Genomic DNA, 19,923 nt, shown 5'->3' with positions numbered 1-19,923 from the left:
TCTTTCCAATAAAAACAAAATAAATCTTAAAAAAAAAGTATGGTTGCATTTTAAGAAAAAAATGATCCCAATGCTAAACTATGTATATATATATATATGTATAAATGGGACTATATATAATATAATAAATATATATATGGGACAAAAGTCTTCATTTTTAAAGTATTTCAGACCCACAGAATGTTCAGTGAGCAGAGCAGACAGAGCGGCCTCCATGCAGCTCTTACAACCTCTTGGACAACACCTGGTAATTCTCTTCATCAGCAGATGTCACATCTCAGTGGGTTACCTTGTAATCCTCACGTCAAGCGGCCCCTCCCCGCCAAACTGTACACATACAGACAAAAAACAAAACTCAAAGTACTTTACCAAAACGATTAATGCCTTAGATCAAAAGGACTGTGAAATGCTTATCCAAGACCGATTTGTAAAAAAGCCCAAGTGAACAGATACTGTAGGTGCACCTGTGCTGCACAGAGCACAGAAAGGGCACTTGGCCTGCACCTGTGACTGCAGCCTATGCACGAAGCACCTGAGACACCCTGCAACGCCACTAGGACCCACAGTCACCGTTCCACAATGCACACAGCACGCAGCTCTCCCGGGCCATCGCTAACACAATCTAAGGGTACAGGCTGCCCACACAGAGCGCAACCTGGGCCTGACAGCAAAACATACAGCCAGCCAAGACTGGGGAAAGTAGCGTGCGCTAGAGCACCGAGTTTCACGCCCACTGCAGCTGGACCAGGGTGGGGGGGCGGTTAGCCCAATAGTTAACACCAAAGACGCAAACAAGGAGCTCAGCACGTGGGTCTGGGCTATACAGGGACACAGCCTGCACACAGGTGTGTGCTGCACACAGTGGGGACACAGCCTGCACACAGTGGGGAGACAGCCTACACACAGGTGTGTGCTGCACACAGTGGGGACACAGCCTACACACAGGTGTGTGTTACACACAGTGGGGAGACAGCCTGCACACAGTGGGGACACAGCCTGCACACAGGTGTCTGTTGTACACACTGGGGACATCAATAGCCGTCATGAGGCTAACAGCAGGATTTGTTGCCCCAGAATCTCTCTGGGAACAATATGATCGCTCCTGGAGGAAGGGCCCATGCTGTCACTGGGACTGTGTCCCATGGCCTCTGTGCCCAGGCCCAATTCCACTGCCCATTCTCATCAGTCACTTCGGGATGTGTGACTCCATATGGGATGGGGCTCTCCTGCCAGGCCATCCACATGCTCACTGACCTTCCTCTAGAGGGGCGGCTTCCCAAACTGTGAGGGAAGGGCGGCAACATGGCCAGGGTTCATCCCAACCACTGAATTCACCCAGAGCAGGAACACCGCTGACAGCCCTTGGCTGGAGGCTTGGGGAAGTGTGGAACCAGGCTCAGGGCACCCCTCCAGTAACCACCACCGCCCTAGGGGTTCTCAGGACCTGACCTGCTCTGACCCAGGAGGGAAGCGGCCTGTAAGCCTGTAGGAGTCCTCTGTAGGTCCCCTTGGTTCCAACAGCCAACCCAACTTCATTGAGGGAACTTCTAAAGCACAAAACAGAAAACAGAAAATAAAACGTTTTCAACTTGTCATCAACCCAAAGGCATCAGGAACCTGCCAGATGCTCCTAACACCTCACAGGTCTTCCAGCCAGGAACTCGCTCCAACAGTATCTTTAAACAAGGCGGCAGACATCGAAGAGGACAGGCATCCAGACACTAACTAACACTGCAGCCATGCAAGGCACCCCCAGCAGCACTGGCACCACACACCACACATGGAAGGAAACTGAGTAGGGGCCAGGACGTGCACAAGCAAGCACTGGCTCCTGTTGTCGCCAAAGGTCACAATCAGTGCTCTAGGGAATGGGCATCAGAACACCATCGTGGCCACAGGAAGCCACGGCTCAGTCACCTCAGCATCTCTCAGGCAAAAGGCAATGAACTCCAGCCTCCCAAGGCTTGATGCCAATGTGGCGGTGTGCTCCCAGGGACTACTCTGAGTGTCTTCCAACCTTTGCCAACCCAGGCAGCAGGGCTGCTGCCGGCCATCTGCCTGACCGCAGGTTAGGCTTGGACGACCCATGGCCTCAGGACTGGAAAAAGGACATGCTCATGGGCTTCTTGGGGGAACAAGCCTCGCCAGGGTGACTGGGAAGATTCCTCCGGACTCAGAAGCAAAGACCTGCCTGCCTCTGAGGACACCAAGCACGTCCTGGGCTGAGCTGGGCCGTGCTGCCGACCAGTGCCCTCCACCGGGCATCCTTCCTTGCAGCATCAGCACCCACTCACACCTACCAGCTCCGCAGTGTGTCTCAGCCAGCATCAGCTCATTGCTGACATGGTGATAACCATGCACAGCTTCAATGCTTCCCATAGAGATTCAGCTTCCTTTTCAAACACTGAGCCACTCCAACCCACAATTCCTGCCCTGCATCCGAAAGCCTGCGACACCTATTTCCCCGACCACTCAACTTCCTCTAACTCTTTTTTTTCCCAAAGTCACCCCAGGCACACTCTCCTCCTCCCATCCTTGCTGAGTGAATGGACAGGGGAGAAAAAGCCACGGACCACGATCACTGGGCTCTCCAGTGCTGCCACGTCACGCCACCCCACGCCATGCCACCCCTGACTAGGGCACAGGCTGAATCTAGCAACACACAAATTCAATAGAAGGTGCCTGCCCTTCCCCCCTGCCTCCTCCAATGGGCAGCAGGTGGCCTGCACGAGGCTTCGTCCCCGCTTCTGAACAGGAATCAGGTCCCACAAGGCCCCGACAACGCAGTGTCACCTGTGTCACAGAGGTTTCTCACCTGAGGCAACCACAGTGCTGGCCCACAGTGTATTTTCTATGCTGAGGCTTTCATGAACAGGTGGGTCACAATCTTCCTGTGCAGGGAGAAAAAAACCAAAACTGCAAATTATCTCTTTTTAAAATTACGCAGACTTTAGATATCCACAGTGTGAGAAACACATCCACACTTCGATCCAACTGAACAGCATTGAAAATGCACTGTAAAATCAAAGTTTAGAAGTAAAAAGTAGTGAAAGAAACTGGTGTTGGGCCCCACAGTGAAGCATATGCAACAGAGCGTCCTCCAAGTCGTAGCTGGCCCCTGGCCCCAGCTGCTGTGCCATGTCCGAGAGGGCAGTGGCTGGTGGCTTGGCACCGTGATGACCCTGTCACCCACGTGGGAAATCACGACGGAGCTCCTGGCTCCTGTCTCCTGTCTCCAGCTTGGTGCAGACCTGCTTGTTGTCACCTGGGAAGTGAACCAGCAGGTGGAAGTTTATCTTTCTGTATTTCTCGTTTTCTCTTTGTCACCATATCTTTCAAATAAATACATAAATCTTTTAAATCTTTATTTCAACTATAAGTATACATTTCCTTGTTTCCAAAATTTAATCTTAATGAAATCTTTTTAAATTTCCATAATAAATACATGCTCTTGTAATTTAAGAGTGAACTAAAACCGAATCTTCAAAGAGTTGACCAAACAACATTCTTGGAATGGGAATAGCACCTGCTGGACTGCATCACGTACCCAGCCAACTCCCTTCCCCCGGCCCTGGCTTGTGGTGTGCCGTGTCCTTTCAGCACATGTGCACACACACATGTACAGGATATGTAGACAGATGCCACTTCTTGTAAATTCTGCTAAGAAAGATCATGACTTCGATTATTTTTCACTAAGCAAAATGCAAATGAAGCTGCAGGTTGCTAGTGGCGGGCCCGAACAGCAAACACACACAGCCACAGAGACAGCCACACAGACAGCCCTGCAGGGAGACACAGAGTGCAGCAACCTGCTTCCATGGACCAGCCCGGCTCCAGCCACTGCTGCCACTTGGGGAGTGAACCAGCGATGGAACACTCCCTCTCTCCTCTCTCACTGTCCCTCCCTTTCTTCTTCCCCTCTCTCTCCACTACTCTGCCTTTCCAATAAATAAATCTTCAAAAGATATTGAATTTTTATGTTTTATTTATTTTTGATTGGAAAGGCAGATCAGATTTACAGAGAGACCGAGAGAAAGATCTTCCATCCACTTGGTTGTCGTAGCTATCTGCCACCACATGAGAGATCTCTGGTCTACCTCTCTACTACTATCTTTCGAATCAACAGCTTGTTGCTGGAGTCTGTTCTTCACAGCATTATTCTCCAAACGACAGTCTGGGGAGCAGGCACTTGGCCCAGCAGCTGTGATCCTAATTGAGACGATGCTCCCCGAGGGGAGCCTGGGCTCAGTCCCGGCTTCCTGCTCATGTGCAGATGGTGCCGGGGCTCTGCCACCCCAACAGGGAGGCCTGGAACGAGCCCTGGTACCTGTAGGCAGTTGGGGAGTGAACCACAAAATGGGGCATCTTTCTCTTTTTTTTGCTCTCCACCCTGTATGTAAAATAAAAAATAAGTGTGAAAAAACAAAGGATGGTATGTTAAAGATATAGCCAGCTAGCCAGACAACTGTGGTGCCCAGCGGCTGCTGACTCACCCTGGTAAAGGTGCCCTCAAAGCTGTGGATATCCAGCTGTGGCTTCTGAGCGTGAACATAGGCGCTGATAGAGAAGAGGTCCTGCAACACAGAATGCCTCAGTCAGTCGTAGCCTCATGTGCGAAGCACCTGCACATTTTCAGTTGCTAATTATTCTCTTTGGTTCTGTGTGCCAACTCTATGGACTATAACACACACCAAGCTGAAGCTCCACGCAAGGTGGCAGTTTCTCTTGGCAGTGCCACCCCTCAACCACAGTAGGTGGCAGTTGGTGACTCTTCAAGCACCTGTCACGCACGTCTCTGGAGGTACAGCTGTGACAGACAAGGCTGGCACTGCACTTGACAAGGCAGGCTGGGCCTGACTCAGGGACCCAGTCTGCCAGAGCTTGTGCTGGCCCCACTAAGAGCACAGACTCATAGCATCAGAGCCAGAGGAGCCAGTGGAATCCACCCCAGACCAGGGCCTATTCTCCTCAGGGCGGTTCTCCAGAGACAGCCCTCTCGGCCCTCCATCCTGACTCCTGAGGTCCTGGCCTGTGGCTCGAGCCAAAGCTGCCAGCTGGGAGGGCAGGTCTTCAGGATGGTGACTGCCCATCACATCCAGGACAGTGTCGTTGTGAACAGGTCACAGTGTTCCTGAGCAGCTGCAGCTGAAAGCAGAAGTGGCTAAACTTCCGACTGCACTTCAGTCACCTGCACCTCTGACAAGTCACTACAGCTGGAGTGGGCCTGACAGGTATGGCCGCAGAGCTGCCCACTCTCTGTGAGGCCATGGCTTCTCTCCCATATGAAGGCAAGTACATAATATGCCATACCGTGCCACACCTCAGGCGGAAACCAGAGATGCCTAACACAGAGAAGCAGAGGTCAAGGTACAGTGGTGTCCTCAGCAGCAGCAAAGGAAGAGTGGAAACACAGTGCCCCCATCAAGGGCCTCTTCTGTCTATGTAATCTCCAGCTCAGCCTGCAGCACCTCTGTTTTGAGCAAGTTCAAGCAGTCCAGCTCAACTAAATGAATTAAAAAACCAGGAAACAACTGAACAGAAAAAATCCCATTGTTGTTCATTAGAATGTAACAGAATCCAGTTTTCCTGTATCATTAATCAGCTTGATGACATAATTTCTAGACACACAAAAAACCAGACTGGGGCTGTGCTATCCCTTCGATGGAGCTGCTGCCTGGGATGATGCCATGCTGCACACATCCCATGCCAGCAGAGGTGTGGCACACACAGGGGGTTCTTCCTGGGTAAGACAAGCCACGGCAAGACAAGAGCAAGAGAGGTGAGGAGTTAACGAGCTGTCCCCAGTAGTGGACACAGCACAAACCAGCACAGGAAGCAGGGGCAGGCTGTCCTGGGGACCCCGAAAGGACTGGTCCCCAAGTCCATGGCCATGAGTCCCATAAACCAACCCAGTCCTACATTCTGAGCAACACAACACACAACAACACTCTCCACTATCAGCAACACACAACAACACACTCTCCACTCTCAGCAGCACACAACACGCTCTCCACTCTCAAAACACACAACACACTTTCCACTCTCAGCAACACACAACACACTTTCCACTCTCAAAACACACAACACACTTTCCACTCTCAGCAACACTCAACAACACGCTCTCCACTCTCAAAACACACAACACACTTTCCACTCTCAGCAACACACAACAACACTCTCCACTATCAGCAACACACAACAACACACTCTCCACTCTCAGCAGCACACAACACGCTCTCCACTCTCAAAACACACAACACACTTTCCACTCTCAGCAACACACAACACGCTCTCCACTCTCAGCAACACACAACAACATGCTCTCCACTCTCAGCAACACTCAACAACATGCTCTCCACTCTCAGCAACACTCAACAACATGCTCTCCACTCTCAGCAACACACAACACACTTTCCACTCTCAGCAACACACAACAACATGCTCTCCACTCTCAGCAACACACAACACACTTTCCACTCTCAGCAACACACAACAACATGCTCTCCACTCTCAAAACACACAACACACTTTCCACTCTCAGCAACACACAACACACTTTCCACTCTCAGCAACACACAACAACATGCTCTCCACTCTCAGCAACACACAACACACTTTCCACTCTCAGCAACACACAACAACATGCTCTCCACTCTCAAAACACACAACACACTTTCCACTCTCAGCAACACTCAACAACACGCTCTCTACTCTCAGCAACACACAACACACTTTCCACTCTCAGCAACACACAACACACTTTCCACTCTCAGCAACACACAACAACATGCTCTCCACTCTCAGCAACACACAACAACATGCTCTCCACTCTCAAAACACACAACACACTTTCCACTCTCAGCAACACTCAACAACACGCTCTCTACTCTCAGCAACACACAACACACTTTCCACTCTCAGCAACACACAACACTCTCCACTATCAGCAACACACAACAACACACTCTCCACTCTCAGCAGCACACAACACGCTCTCCACTCTCAAAACACACAACACACTTTCCACTCTCAGCAACACACAACACACTTTCCACTCTCAAAACACACAACACACTTTCCACTCTCAAAACACACAACACACTTTCCACTCTCAGCAACACTCAACAACACGCTCTCCACTCTCAAAACACACAACACACTTTCCACTCTCAGCAACACACAACAACACTCTCCACTATCAGCAACACACAACAACACACTCTCCACTCTCAGCAGCACACAACACGCTCTCCACTCTCAAAACACACAACACACTTTCCACTCTCAGCAACACACAACAACACGCTCTCCACTCTCAGCAGCACACAACAACATGCTCTCCACTCTCAGCAACACTCAACAACATGCTCTCCACTCTCAGCAACACACAACACACTTTCCACTCTCAGCAACACACAACAACATGCTCTCCACTCTCAGCAACACACAACACACTTTCCACTCTCAGCAACACACAACAACATGCTCTCCACTCTCAAAACACACAACACACTTTCCACTCTCAGCAACACACAACACACTTTCCACTCTCAGCAACACACAACAACATGCTCTCCACTCTCAGCAACACACAACACACTTTCCACTCTCAGCAACACACAACAACATGCTCTCCACTCTCAAAACACACAACACACTTTCCACTCTCAGCAACACTCAACAACACGCTCTCTACTCTCAGCAACACACAACACACTTTCCACTCTCAGCAACACACAACACACTTTCCACTCTCAGCAACACACAACAACATGCTCTCCACTCTCAGCAACACACAACAACATGCTCTCCACTCTCAAAACACACAACACACTTTCCACTCTCAGCAACACTCAACAACACGCTCTCTACTCTCAGCAACACACAACACACTTTCCACTCTCAGCAACACACAACATACTTTCCACTCTCAGCAACACTCAACAACATGCTCTCTACTCTCAGCAGCACACAACAACATGCTTTCCACTCCCACTTATTTTTTTCATCAAGCTTACCTATTTTTAGAGGTTTTCTTTCTTCCAGCCGACATTTTCTCATGGCTTCTATTCCTACCTGTATTGTAACACCCTCTCACATTCTGAAAATGTATCAGGCACTTGGACTTACACTCTCTGTCCAACAACAGGTACCTCCTCTGGGCTCAGCCCCTTTCCTGCTGGCTGCGCACACGAATTCAAAGATGCCAGCATGTTTTCCTGTCAGCTATTCTCAGAGTTGTACAACATTTGGTCACTTAAAGAAAATATTCTAAGACATGGTGCAATGGCTCAATGGCTAAATCCTCACCTTGCAAGTGCCGGGATCCCATATGGGTGCCAGTTCATGTCCCAGCTGCTCCACTTCCCATTCAGCTCCCTGCTGTGGCCTGGGAAAGTAGTAGAGCATGGCCCAAAGCCCTGGGACCCTACACCAATGTGGGAAACCTGGACGAAGCCCCTGGCTCCTGGCTTCAGATTGTTTCAGCACCAGCCACAGGAGTGAACCAAGTGGATGGAAGATCTTTCTCTCGGTCTCTCTGTAAATCTGATCTGCCTTTCCAATCAAAAATAAATAAAACATAAAAATTCAATATCTTTTGAAGATTTATTTATTGGAAAGGCAGAGTAGTGGAGAGAGAGGGGAAGAAGAAAGGGAGGGACAGTGAGAGAGGAGAGAGGGAGGTGTTCCATCGCTGGTTCATTCCCCAAGTGGCAGCAGTGGCTGGAGCTGGGTTGGTCCAGAACCAGGAGCTTCTTCTGGGTCTCCCATGTGGGTGCAGGAACCCATGGCGTTGGTCCCCTTCTGCTGCTTTCCCAGGGGCTTTGACCAGGAGCTAGAGCAGAAGTGGAGCAACTAGGACTTGAACCAGTGCCTGCTCAGATACCAGATTGCAGACACAAGCTTTACTCGCCACACCACAGTGCTGGCTCCAGAAAATATTCCTCAACAGCAAATACACTCAGTCTGCAGCAGGCGTTTCTTTCATCCCTAACACAGTCTACATTTCACTTTCCTCTAGGGAAGCCGAGTCAGGAACACTGCAAGCTCCGAGCTTCCTGAAGGATTCCGTAAATGTGGTTAGACTGCAAGCAAGGGCAACTGCGGGGGGCTACCCTGCTTCCACCCACCCAGCAAACAACCTCGAAGGATGGCAGTGGGAGGGTCTGCCCAGCTCCTTGTCCATCTGCACTTCCAAACTGCACATGAACAGGGGCCCTCCAACTGAAGGACATATGCCTTCACACTGTAGCTGACCATGACGCTGGATGGGCTGGGAAGGAGCCCAGCCACAAGCTCTCACTGTGTCCACCTCCCCTTCTGCTTTGGCCAGCACAGAGGCAGGGCAGCTGCTGGGACCCCAGGGTTTGTCTGAGACTCCCACAACTTAGCTGGCGAATGGAGGGGACAATCTCTCAACCTGCAGTGCACTGGTCACATTTCAGTGCAGGCTAGATGGCCACTCTTGCCTTTTCGTTCCAACTTATCTGAGATGCGCAAACACACACACACACACGCAGACACACCCACTCACACACACAGACACACCCACTCACTCACACACTCACATACATGCATACATACACACAGAGGGATCAATCCATCTTCTACCTACAACATCCAGGTGTGGGCCAAGCTAACATTAGGAGCTGGGATCTAATTTGGGTATCCTAGTCTTTCCAGGATGCACATTAGTAGGAAGTTGGACTGCTAACACAGTCACCAGGACTCAAGCAGAGTCCATATAAGCAATATGGACTACCGGTGCTCCAATGTGTGACGGACCCACTATGCCACGTGGTCCTCCCACTCTAGGACCAACCAGAAAGGGAACAACGTGCAGGGCATGGCGCTCCCAACATCAAGGAACAGAGCGCATGACTGTCAGGATATTATCAACATCACCTTCCATGGAAGAGACTGATACAAGATGGAGCTCAAGACCAGGGTGACTGAGCCAGCTGTGACCACTGCGCACAGCCCGGAAGCTGAGGGGCAGCAGAAAGAGCACTAGCTGCACAAGAGCCCTGCCGGCAGGAAGGCAACTTGTCCTCTGCCCCAGAGCCTGCAAGAGAGCAGGCAGTCTCTGAAGGCTCATTCTGTCCTTCAGGGAACAGACATGGGGAGAGGTGGGTGGAGGGCAGGCCCCTGCGCGTCCCTCTGGAGAGTGCAGCTCAGACTAGGCAGGAGCCAGAAAAGACCCATGTCAAGTTCATTCAGTCAATAGGTTTACACCAGAGAGAAACACTATTAGGATATCAAGGACAGAGCCAAAGGGATGTGTGGGAGCCACCCGTCCAGGAAACACCAGCTTGCCACTTGGAACCCGCTGGCCATGGGTAGCCGCGGCCCTCATGTCTCCATGCACCAGCCCTGACAGGGGAGTGCTTCATCTACATATTGGACATCAAATGACTGACTAACAGCATAATAATGAGAATGTCATTGGACGCTTTCCATGATCATTTAGAAATGTTTCTCAAGTTTTCAATAACGTAGGGAAGCCTGTGCCATCTGGTCAAGGGCAACATTTGTTTGCATCCTTTACAGGCCATTCAAATACACCCTTAATCATAACAGGTGGTTCATTACCAATACGATGGCCTTTTGGTCAATAAAACTAATTAAATGTAAATGGTATTGTTTACTGCTATATGGATCTTTTGAAATAAATCAGCAAGTCATGATTTATTGAAAATTCCTGTGGCCTCCCGGTTGTTAATAAATAGACTTGATCACAAAAGGCAAAAGCCCATTTCCCAACTGTCCACGCGCACTTGCCGACAGCCAAATAGCAAGAAACCTACTCTCTTCCCTGACCCCAAGAGCAGTACAGGTTCTCAGCGGTGCCTCACTCCTGCCACAGGGACCACAAGTGAATGAAAGTGTGAGACGACACCCAGTGCACCATCACAGAACACACCCTGTGTCCACAGAAGACATGGAAGCAGAAATGAGACAACTACACAGCTCCTGGCTGGAGGGGCAAAGCAAGCTGTCTCGCCTGAATCTACCAAAGAATCAGAGTTTTGCATGAATGACAAAGAGTCATAATAAATAAGATTATATGAAGTCAAAAATTTAAATAATAAAAAAATCAGAAATCTAATTTCTTTTTTTATGTACTGCTTTTTGGTTTTATACTCATATTAAAAATTATAATGTGTTCCTTCACCACAGTTACCTATTAACCACACAACCTTTTGAGTCAGTGGTCCAGAAATGGGAGTTGTGTTTTTGGACTGAGAAAGCTGCAGTGGACAGCCCAGCTCCCTGCTGATGAGCCTGGGAAAGCTACAGTGGGCAGCTCAGGTCCTGGGCCTGGAAAAGCTGCAGTGGACGGCCCAGTTCCCTGCTGATGGGCCTGGGAAAGCTGCAGAGGGCAGCCCAGGTCCTGGGCCTAGGAAAGCTGCAGAGGCCGGCCCAGCTCCCAGTTAACGGGCCTGGGAAAGCTGTAGTGGACAGCCCAGCTCCCTGCTGATGAGCCTGGGAAAGCTACAGTGGGCAGCCCAGGTCCTGGGCCTGGAAAAGCTGCAGTGGACGGCCCAGCTCCCAGTTAACGGGCCTAGGAAAGCTGCAGTGGACGGCCCAGCTCCCTGCTGATGGGCCTGGGAAAGCTGCAGAGGGCAGCCCAGGTCCTGGGCCTGGAAAAGCTGCAGAGGCAGGCCTAGCTCCCAGTTAACGGGCCTGGGAAAGCTGCAGTGGACGGCCCAGCTCCCTGCTGATGGGCCTGGGAAAGCTGCAGAGGGCAGCTCAGGTCCTGGGCCTGGAAAAGCTGCAGTGGATGGCCCAGCTCCCTGCTGATGGGCCTGGGAAAGCTGCAGTGGGCAGCCCAGGTCCTGGGCCTGCCCTTCTTTTGGTGACTTGGATGAACTTCCCAACTCCTGGCTTTGGGCTAGTCAAGTGCTGACCGCTGCAGCTATTTGTGTAATAAACTAGCAGAGAGAAGCACTTGCTCACTCGCTTTCTGCATTTCAAATAAATACATAAGTCTTTAAAAAAAAACACATACACACAAACCAAAAAATGGGTGACTAAGGGTGAATTTTAAGTATGAATCTGTTAAACATACAAACTACATGACAGTAAGTGGCCAAAGATGTCCCATGCCTTTTAGGAGGCAAGCACACCCTGGATACCACACCAAGAGGCAAACTAGAGCCATCCCTAAACACCCTCCTTAACAGGTGTATCAGCATACGGGATCCTTAACAATGCATCAGCAAGTGCAGTCTTGCAGTGCGACAAAGACAAGGCTTGGAGAGATGAGCTTGCCTGAGGACACAAGTTTAACATGATGCTACATGAGCCAGCATCAAGTGTACGTCATCAGAGGCTAGGGGAAAAACACACAAGATGGTCTCAGTCGATGCAAAAAACATCTGATGCTGTGTACCACATGAGGACAGAAAGGCCTTCCTCAACCTGCACAGGCACTTGGCAAGTCCACCACCATTGGCCTCCTGCCTCCCTGAAGCCTGCCGCCCGCACTGGAGGTGTCAGCCAGTGTAGCAGTGCAGGGCAAAGAGACAGGGGCCTGCCCCATGGACAGTAGCATCCCAGCTCAGATGTTCCCATGTGCACAACACTATCACACAGTCACAGATTTGGGGGACTCCTGGCAGCCACCAGAAGTCACCCCAGAGGCCACACAGGGGGAGTTGAGAGCACATGGCAGCTTCAGCCAGAGCAAACGTCACAGAAACACAAATGAAAAGCACAATCAGGAATTAATCCACAACTGTCAGAAAGATTTAACATAAAAAAAGGTAACAACAAATGCTGGCAAGAAGAGATGGACTTGCTCCCAGCCGCTGCAGCGTTGTTTTAATGGCTCTTTCACCCTGCAAAGCCACCCGCAGATTCCAGGGAAACTGCCCTGGGCTTGCAGCTGCTGCACACCTTCTCCGCACGCTGCACCAGGCCACAGCACTGCAACCTGGCCTGCCACTATTCCTGTCACAGGCAACAGGGCAGTCAGCAGCACGCCAGGCTCTCCATGTCCCACACGGACTGGTGTAGGACAATCTGCCTTCCCTCATTGGGCCCACATTCTAACAGTCACAGACCAGCATGCTCCATCTGGCCTTGACTGCAGAATCCTGCTCCACAATGGCGTTTTGCACAATTCAGAACATTTTACAAACACTTCTACCTGGGGACTGCAGCAGCCCATCTGGTAGCGGGAGGTACCAGAAGACCTAACAGTGTCTCTGGGTATGAACAGTCACAAACACGAATCCAGACTGTGTGCTGGCAGGTTCCACACACACGCCTGTGTACCTGCAGTGAGCAAACACGCACATACCAGGCAGAGTTGAGAGCAAGCCACGGGGCAGGAATTCAACCCTAGCAAGGACACGGAAGTGGGAGACTGCCAGGCTAGCTTGACCACAAGAGCTGTGAGTTGTGGTCAAGCTGGCTGGCATGCATTCTCAGATGTTTGACAGGCAATGCACTTCTCACTTGAAACGGCTGTAAAAGGCACAAGGAGCAGGACAGGAGGATGCTGCTTACACAACAGCATGCATGTGGCACGTGTGAGGACAGAAACGTGCTAAGTAACAAACTTAGGATGGTCCAACTGGCTTCACAAGAGCATGAGTCCAAGTTACGGACCACGTGGGTCTCAAAACATGGCTGAGGCTTCATGAACAACACGTTCCTGCTGTGAGGGAATGAATCAGCAGCTGCATGCAGGTCAGGGCCCCTTCTGCTCCACTCACCTTAAGGCGAGTACGCACTCTGGAGAAGTCACTGCCCACACCTGCTATACCCCTCAGCTCCTCTCAACAGCCTCCCATGCACAGAGCAGGACCATACAGCCACGAAACACAGGTGCTGGGGAAGGGCACACCGGGCGCTGTTCAGAGCCAGGCGGGCAGCCCTGCGTGGCCAGCCCCGAGAGCCGTGAGGTGCAGCAACACTGCCTCTCTGCTTCCACCCCCAGGTCAAGGGCACAGCGACGATGACATCTCCCTGGTGAGGAAAAGGCTCTCTCTGCTCAGACAGCACTGGGGAGCACCGAGTCAGCACCAATTCTGGATCCCCCAAGCAGTGAACACTTAGGGATCCTCCTACGCTTTGCCCAGAGCTGTTTCACAGATCACTTCTCGGGGTCGGGGAATGTCTGGAGGGAGACCACAGCAGCAAGCCAACCATCAAAGCTGTGTGCACAGGTGACACTCAGACCCCTCAAGATGCCTTGGTGACTGTTAATGACCCTTTATGCAGAGTAAAGACACACTGCACATTCTGAGTTGTGCTCACCGTCTAGGGACACCCCACCCCTACCCCAGAGAGGGCAGAGCGGCACAGGGTAACTCACCCCCAGCGCTGGGAGCCGCTGCGTGCAGCTCACAGCCACCTTCAGCTTCCAGTCGGTCTCACCATCCAGCTGGTCAGTTCGGATAAAGCACGAACCTGGGGGTCAGAAAAGATGATGTCATCCCAGGTCCAGCCGGGCAGACCAGGCAGGGAAGCCCAGCTGCTATCACAGACGAGACCCCAAGGGTCAACAGGGCAGTCTCTCCGTGTGGCAATGGCCACACCTCCTGACCGTTACTGGGCAATGCCACTGTCACTCAGATCCATACTGGACCTTGGGGCCAGGCTTCCAGGGGGCCAATAATTACTTCCAAATGAAGAGCTTTTTTTTTTTTTCTTTTCAATTTTGTTCATTCTATCTGAAAAAAAAAATCTTAAAACACCTAATTAGGGCCCTGCGGCGTGGCCTAGCAGCTAAAGTCCTCGCCTTGAACATGCCAGGATCCCATATGGGCGCCGGTTCTAATCCTGGCAGCTCCACTTCCCATCCAGCTCCCTGCCTGTGGCCTGGGAAAGCAGTCGAGGATGGACCAAAGCTTTGGGACCCTGCACCCATGTGGGTTACCCGGAAGAAGTTCCTGGATCCTGGCTTCGGATCAGCATAGCATCGGCCGTTGCGCTCACTTGGGGAGTGAATCATCGGACGGAAGACCTTCCTCTCTGTCTCTCCTCCTCTCTGTATATCTGACTTTGCAATAAAGAAATAAATCTTAAAAAAAAAAAAACTAATTAACAACTCTAAATTCAATTTGATAATTACACTACAATCTACCTTTCTTTTATATTTAGTCTATATAATTGCATACAAATACAAATCACATCATCATAATTTCCTTAAAAAAGCCCTAATTTTTATAAAACAAAAAAATTTCTATGATTCCTAATATACCACAATGATACTGAAACACAGATTTAAATAGTACAGTTTGAAAATGTAAAAGCATTCCTAGTTCCTTGAGAAGGGGAGGTGGGGGTGGAGACGCTGGGCCCTGGCCTCTCCACTGACAGCAGTGCTTGTATTCTGAAATGACCCTCACAATTCAGCAAAAGTTGAATCTAAATAGCTGGAAAGTGTTGACCTGTTGTCCCAAACAAATGCTACAGAACAGTGCTACAATGGGACCACAATCCTGGAGGTTAAAACCCACCCTGAGTACATGTTCATGGGGCAGGTGCTGTGGCAGCATGGTCAACCACTGCTGAGTGCCAGTACCCCACACTGCAGCCACCACTGCTCTGCTTCCGATTCAACTTCCTGCAAATGCATCTGGGAGCACAGGGGAAGATGACCCAGGGCCTTGGGTTGCTGCTACCCATATCAGAGACCAGAGACCGGGTTGGAGTTCCTGGCTTTAGCCTGGCTGGCGATGTCCTCACAAGTTGTCCATGTGGACTGTCTCGTCATTTTTGTTGAAGAGAAACTCCTAAGGGAAGGCTGACTACTCAGCGCATGTCAGCGGAGAGCATGTAGTGCAGAGGCCTTCTTGCCAGGCGGGACTGGCTCTGTTCTCATTTATGCAGGCACAAGCTACAAAAGCCCCTGGACACTGAGCCATCCAGCACTGCCAGCACCTGTTCCTAGGCAAGGGCTGTGCTGCAGACTCCCCTACTCCTGGGCTGGGGCACTGGGTCATCCTGGCACTGCCCAGCACCTGTTCAGACAGTCTTGCCTCAGGCCCTGTTGGAGAGCTGCTGTCACTCCTGCTAACGGCCTCTGTCTACCCGCTCACTGTTGGCAGGAGACATGGGTCACATTCAAGCCTAAGGGTGGGATTGAAGGCACTGCAGAACTAGGCAGCACCCTGGAGAACTCCAGCATGGGACTCAGGTTGTGCCAGGGCCCTCTGCTTGCAGCCATCACTGCAGGTTGGGAGTAACATGCCAGCAAACAGCCCATCACAAAGCCCAAGTGTTGGTGGCCTCAAGATCAGCTCTATCTCAGCTAGTGTGGCATGGCACATGCAACTTAGATATGGAGGTTGGGCCACACACAGTACCAGGTGGCCACACAAGTCTGAGGGCCAGACGAATGCCTCTCAGGCACAGGAAGAATGCCAGGGCATCAGATGCAAGGTAGGGACAGGGCAGTGGCTACCCCGCAGGACAGGTTAGCCAGGTCACGTCAGAGAGACACAACTGATTCAAACAGCAAAGAAGGTATTCCCCAAATGCTGGCATGGTGGTACGGGGGTTAAGCTGTCGCTGTAACGCCAGCATCCATTTGGGTGCTGCTCCACTTCTGTCTAAACTCTCTGCTAGTAGCCTGGGAAAAACAGTACAAGATGAAGGCTTCTCCTAAGCCTACTTGTCAGCTTTTCCTATCTGGGTATTGTAATTCTAGCTGCTCCATGTACTCAGCCGGCTAGGTGGGGGAAGGCAGCTGAGCTGTTGTAAAGTCAGGGAATTGGAGTCCACTGTATCCAGTCTCAGTGTTTCAGTCCTACACCTTGTGACAGATGCCTGCAGGTGCACCTGTGTCACCAGGACAGGCTGTGACTGTGCTTGACACCTGCAGGTGTACCTGTGTCCCCAGGTCCTGTGTCACAGGACTGTGACTGGCGCAGAGTTAAGAGGCGCTAAGGATGGGTCGGTGCGGTAGCCTAGCAGCTAAAGTCCTCTCCTTACAAGCGCCGGGATCCCATATGGACACCACTTTGTGTCCTAGTGGCCCTGCCTCCCAACCAGCTCCCTGCTTGTGGCCTGGGAAAGCAGACGATGATGGCCCAAAGCCTTGGGATCCTGCATCCACACTGGGAGACCAGGAAGAGGTTCCTGGCTCCGGACTGGATCAGCTCCAGCCATTGCGGCCGCCTGGGGAGTGAATCCATGAATGGAAGATCTTCCTCTCTGTCTCTCCTCCTCTCTATATCTGACTTTCCAATAAAAATAAAATAAATCTTAAAAAAAAAAAGCACTAAGAACATATTTGTATACTCTGGGTGAGGGCAGAGCTGAGTAAGGGCAGAGCTGAGTCAGGAGCAACCACCCCCCGAAATAAACCAGGCCCCAGAATGTGTCTTTGTGTTGGACCCCTCCTTGTCTGTCATTCTTGTCCTTGTCAACGACTCTATCCATTTTCTGGAGGTCCAAGGGCAGGGGAGAGCCTGGTCCATCCTGAGGTGTTTGCCTGGCACCTGGGGCACTACTGTGCCCTTCCAGACCTAGTGTCACAGGCACTTGCAGCACGGGGTCCTTACTGGGGCTCGGCAGAGTGCCCAGCACTCTTCTGGGGACTCCCAGGGACTCAGAGCTACACCGTGAGATTCTGGGCCACAGGGACAGGCAGTCCTGTTCTCCATGCTCCCTCCAAAACCTCCTTCCCCACTCGTTTCCCAGCCAGGATCAGGAGCATGGCACCTGCGAGGAGTGTAGGGTGCTCCTGGAGCCAGGGCACAGTGTGAGGCAGAGCTGCGGGCCAGCCTGCTTCAAGCTGTACAAGTGTCGCTGTGCAAACCACTAGGACCACCTACTGGTCTCTTTTCTCACTCTGGCTTCACTTCTGACGGTTTTTCTTCTAAATCTGCAGCACTCTTCTTTCAGGTAGCAACTTTATTTACTGTCAAACAGCCGGGGAAATGGCCTCTAGGAACTGAGCACAGCAGATGGTCCGGGATTGGCCTGCTAGCCGTAGGGAATGTGGCGAGCACCTGAGCACTCTCCCGTCCAGCAATGTCATTCACCAGGCGTCTCAGATCTCTGCACCTGCCTCAGGAGGTCAAGGCCAGGGTTCCCAGGAGAAGTCATGCTGGCAGTCCTGATCTAACTGTAAGTGGCCTCCTTCAGAGCCCAGCTAGGTGGTGAGGACCACAGTACAAGCTGACCAGAAACAGAAGGGTCACGACATGGGAATGGACGACCTCTGCACTAGACCTCTGGCCAGCGGCTGCTGCACTACCGACTGCAGCCTCAGCACTCGGGCCAGAGCAAGGCCGAGTGGGGAGACAGACAGCTGAGAGCAGGATGTGAAAGGAATCTCCACCTCTGTGGGCACTCAGTATGTTGCAGGGTGGATTTCTTTTTTTTTTTTTTTTTTAAGATTTATTTACTTTTATTGGAAAGGTAGATTTTTACAAAAGAAAGAAAGAAGGAGCTTCCTTCTGCTTGTTCATTCCCCAAGTGGTCACAACGGCTAGTGCCAAGCCAATCCAATGCCAGGAGCCAGGAGCTTCTTCCAGGTCTCCCACACTGGCGCAGGGTCCCGAGGCTCTGGGCTGTCCTCTACACTTTCCCAGGCCACAAGCAGGGAGCTGGGTGGGAAGTGGAGCAGCCAGGACACAAGCCCATCCCCATATAGGATCTCAGAACTTCCAAGCACAAGAGTAGCCAGTTAAGCTACCATGCCAGCACCTCAGGGTGGGTTTCTTACTGTAATATTCATAAGCTAAGTTCAGCTCTTTGCCCTATTTGTTTTTATCACTGCAAAATCAAATGTTTCAATCACATTTTTGTTTAATATATATTTTATTAAGTTTGAATGTGTCTTATTTTTAAAGGCTATATTCATTTGAAAGGTAGAGCAAAAGAAAGATCCTTCATCTACCGTCCACACCCAAATGGTCACACCAGGCTCACACAGACCCTGTGTGGCTGAAAGCTCCAGGGTCGGGCTCCTGTGCCTGGGAGCCCCGTCTTGCCCCCACTCCCACATCCTGTCCAGTCAGGTGAGCTGAGCCGTGGCCTAACCACACAATCACCTCACCCATTTTACCTCTAAAACAAGCCTGGCAGGTTCAAAAACATGAACTACAGGAACATGAAGAGCTAGGACAAAATCCCACTCACCTGCCTTCTCCATTAAGGATACATCTGAAAGACTTTTGTCTGGTACACACACTTTGAAAAATACTTGTAATTACGTTTGCACAAACAGCTCTGAATCACCTGTCAGACGAGGATAGGAACAGCCTACGTGGACTGGATAGTAAGCAGCACTGGCCGATTCACAGCACACACTGGCTCTTTCTCTAAGTCCATGTGCATGCGTGCACGGGGCCAGTGATGCGCACTGTGACACCAGCATCTCCTAAGCGCCCTGAGGGTTCACATCTATGCTCTTCCTGCTCCAATTCAGCTCCCTGCTAACATGCTAGGGACAGCAGAGATGGTCAAAGGGTATAAACCCGTGCACCTGCTGGAGACACAAGAGTTCACCCAGGAGTGATCCAGTGCTGAAAGATTTCTCTTTCCTTCATTTACTGTAATTCTGCCTTTCAGATATCAATAAATCTTTAAAAACAAACACATAAATATGTGCCCCTGGCACTGTAGTAGACTACTGCTTGTGACACCAGCATCCCATATGAGTATAGGTTCAAGCCTCGGCTGCTCCACTTCTGATTCAGCTCCCTGTTGATGCACTTGAGAAAGCAGCAGAGCATGGCGCAAGTCCTTGGTGCCTCTGCACCCATGTGGAAGGCCTGGAAGAAGCTCCTGGCTCCTGGCTTCAGAACAACTCAGCTCTGCTCACTGTGATCATTTCAGAACTCTCTCGCGCGCAAATAAATTAATTAATTTAGAAGAGTATGTGTCACCAGCAGGAGCTGTAACTGGGGGGGGGGGGGGTGGGGGGGGGCGAGGGGAGGCAGGCTGGACCAA

General features: G+C 51.1%; 1 protein-coding gene across 4 annotated transcripts in view; it reads right to left on the bottom strand.

The window, feature by feature from the left end:
* ATP9B (ATPase phospholipid transporting 9B (putative)) overlaps nucleotides 1-19,923 on the bottom strand; it is a 164,007-nt gene that overhangs the window by 81,831 nt on the left and 62,253 nt on the right. For 3 of the 4 annotated variants that reach the window (XM_040985149.1, XM_040985151.1, XM_040985152.1), the window contains exons 8-10: nucleotides 14,330-14,424; nucleotides 4,494-4,574; nucleotides 2,816-2,891 (exon numbers count right to left, since the gene is read on the bottom strand). In XM_040985149.1, coding sequence (XP_040841083.1) covers nucleotides 2,816-2,891; nucleotides 4,494-4,574; nucleotides 14,330-14,424 — 252 coding nt within the window. The remainder of the gene's footprint in view (nucleotides 1-2,815; nucleotides 2,892-4,493; nucleotides 4,575-14,329; nucleotides 14,425-19,923) is intronic. The other variant, XM_040985150.1, reaches the window with a different exon arrangement.

Source organism: Ochotona curzoniae, unplaced genomic scaffold (genome assembly GCF_017591425.1).
Source record: "Ochotona curzoniae isolate NIBS_2020 unplaced genomic scaffold, NIBS_Ocur_1.0 contig_43, whole genome shotgun sequence".
NCBI lineage: Eukaryota > Metazoa > Chordata > Mammalia > Lagomorpha > Ochotonidae > Ochotona > Ochotona curzoniae.
The sequence above is the reverse complement of the archived record's forward strand: the minus strand, read 5'-3'. Positions and strand labels throughout refer to the sequence as shown.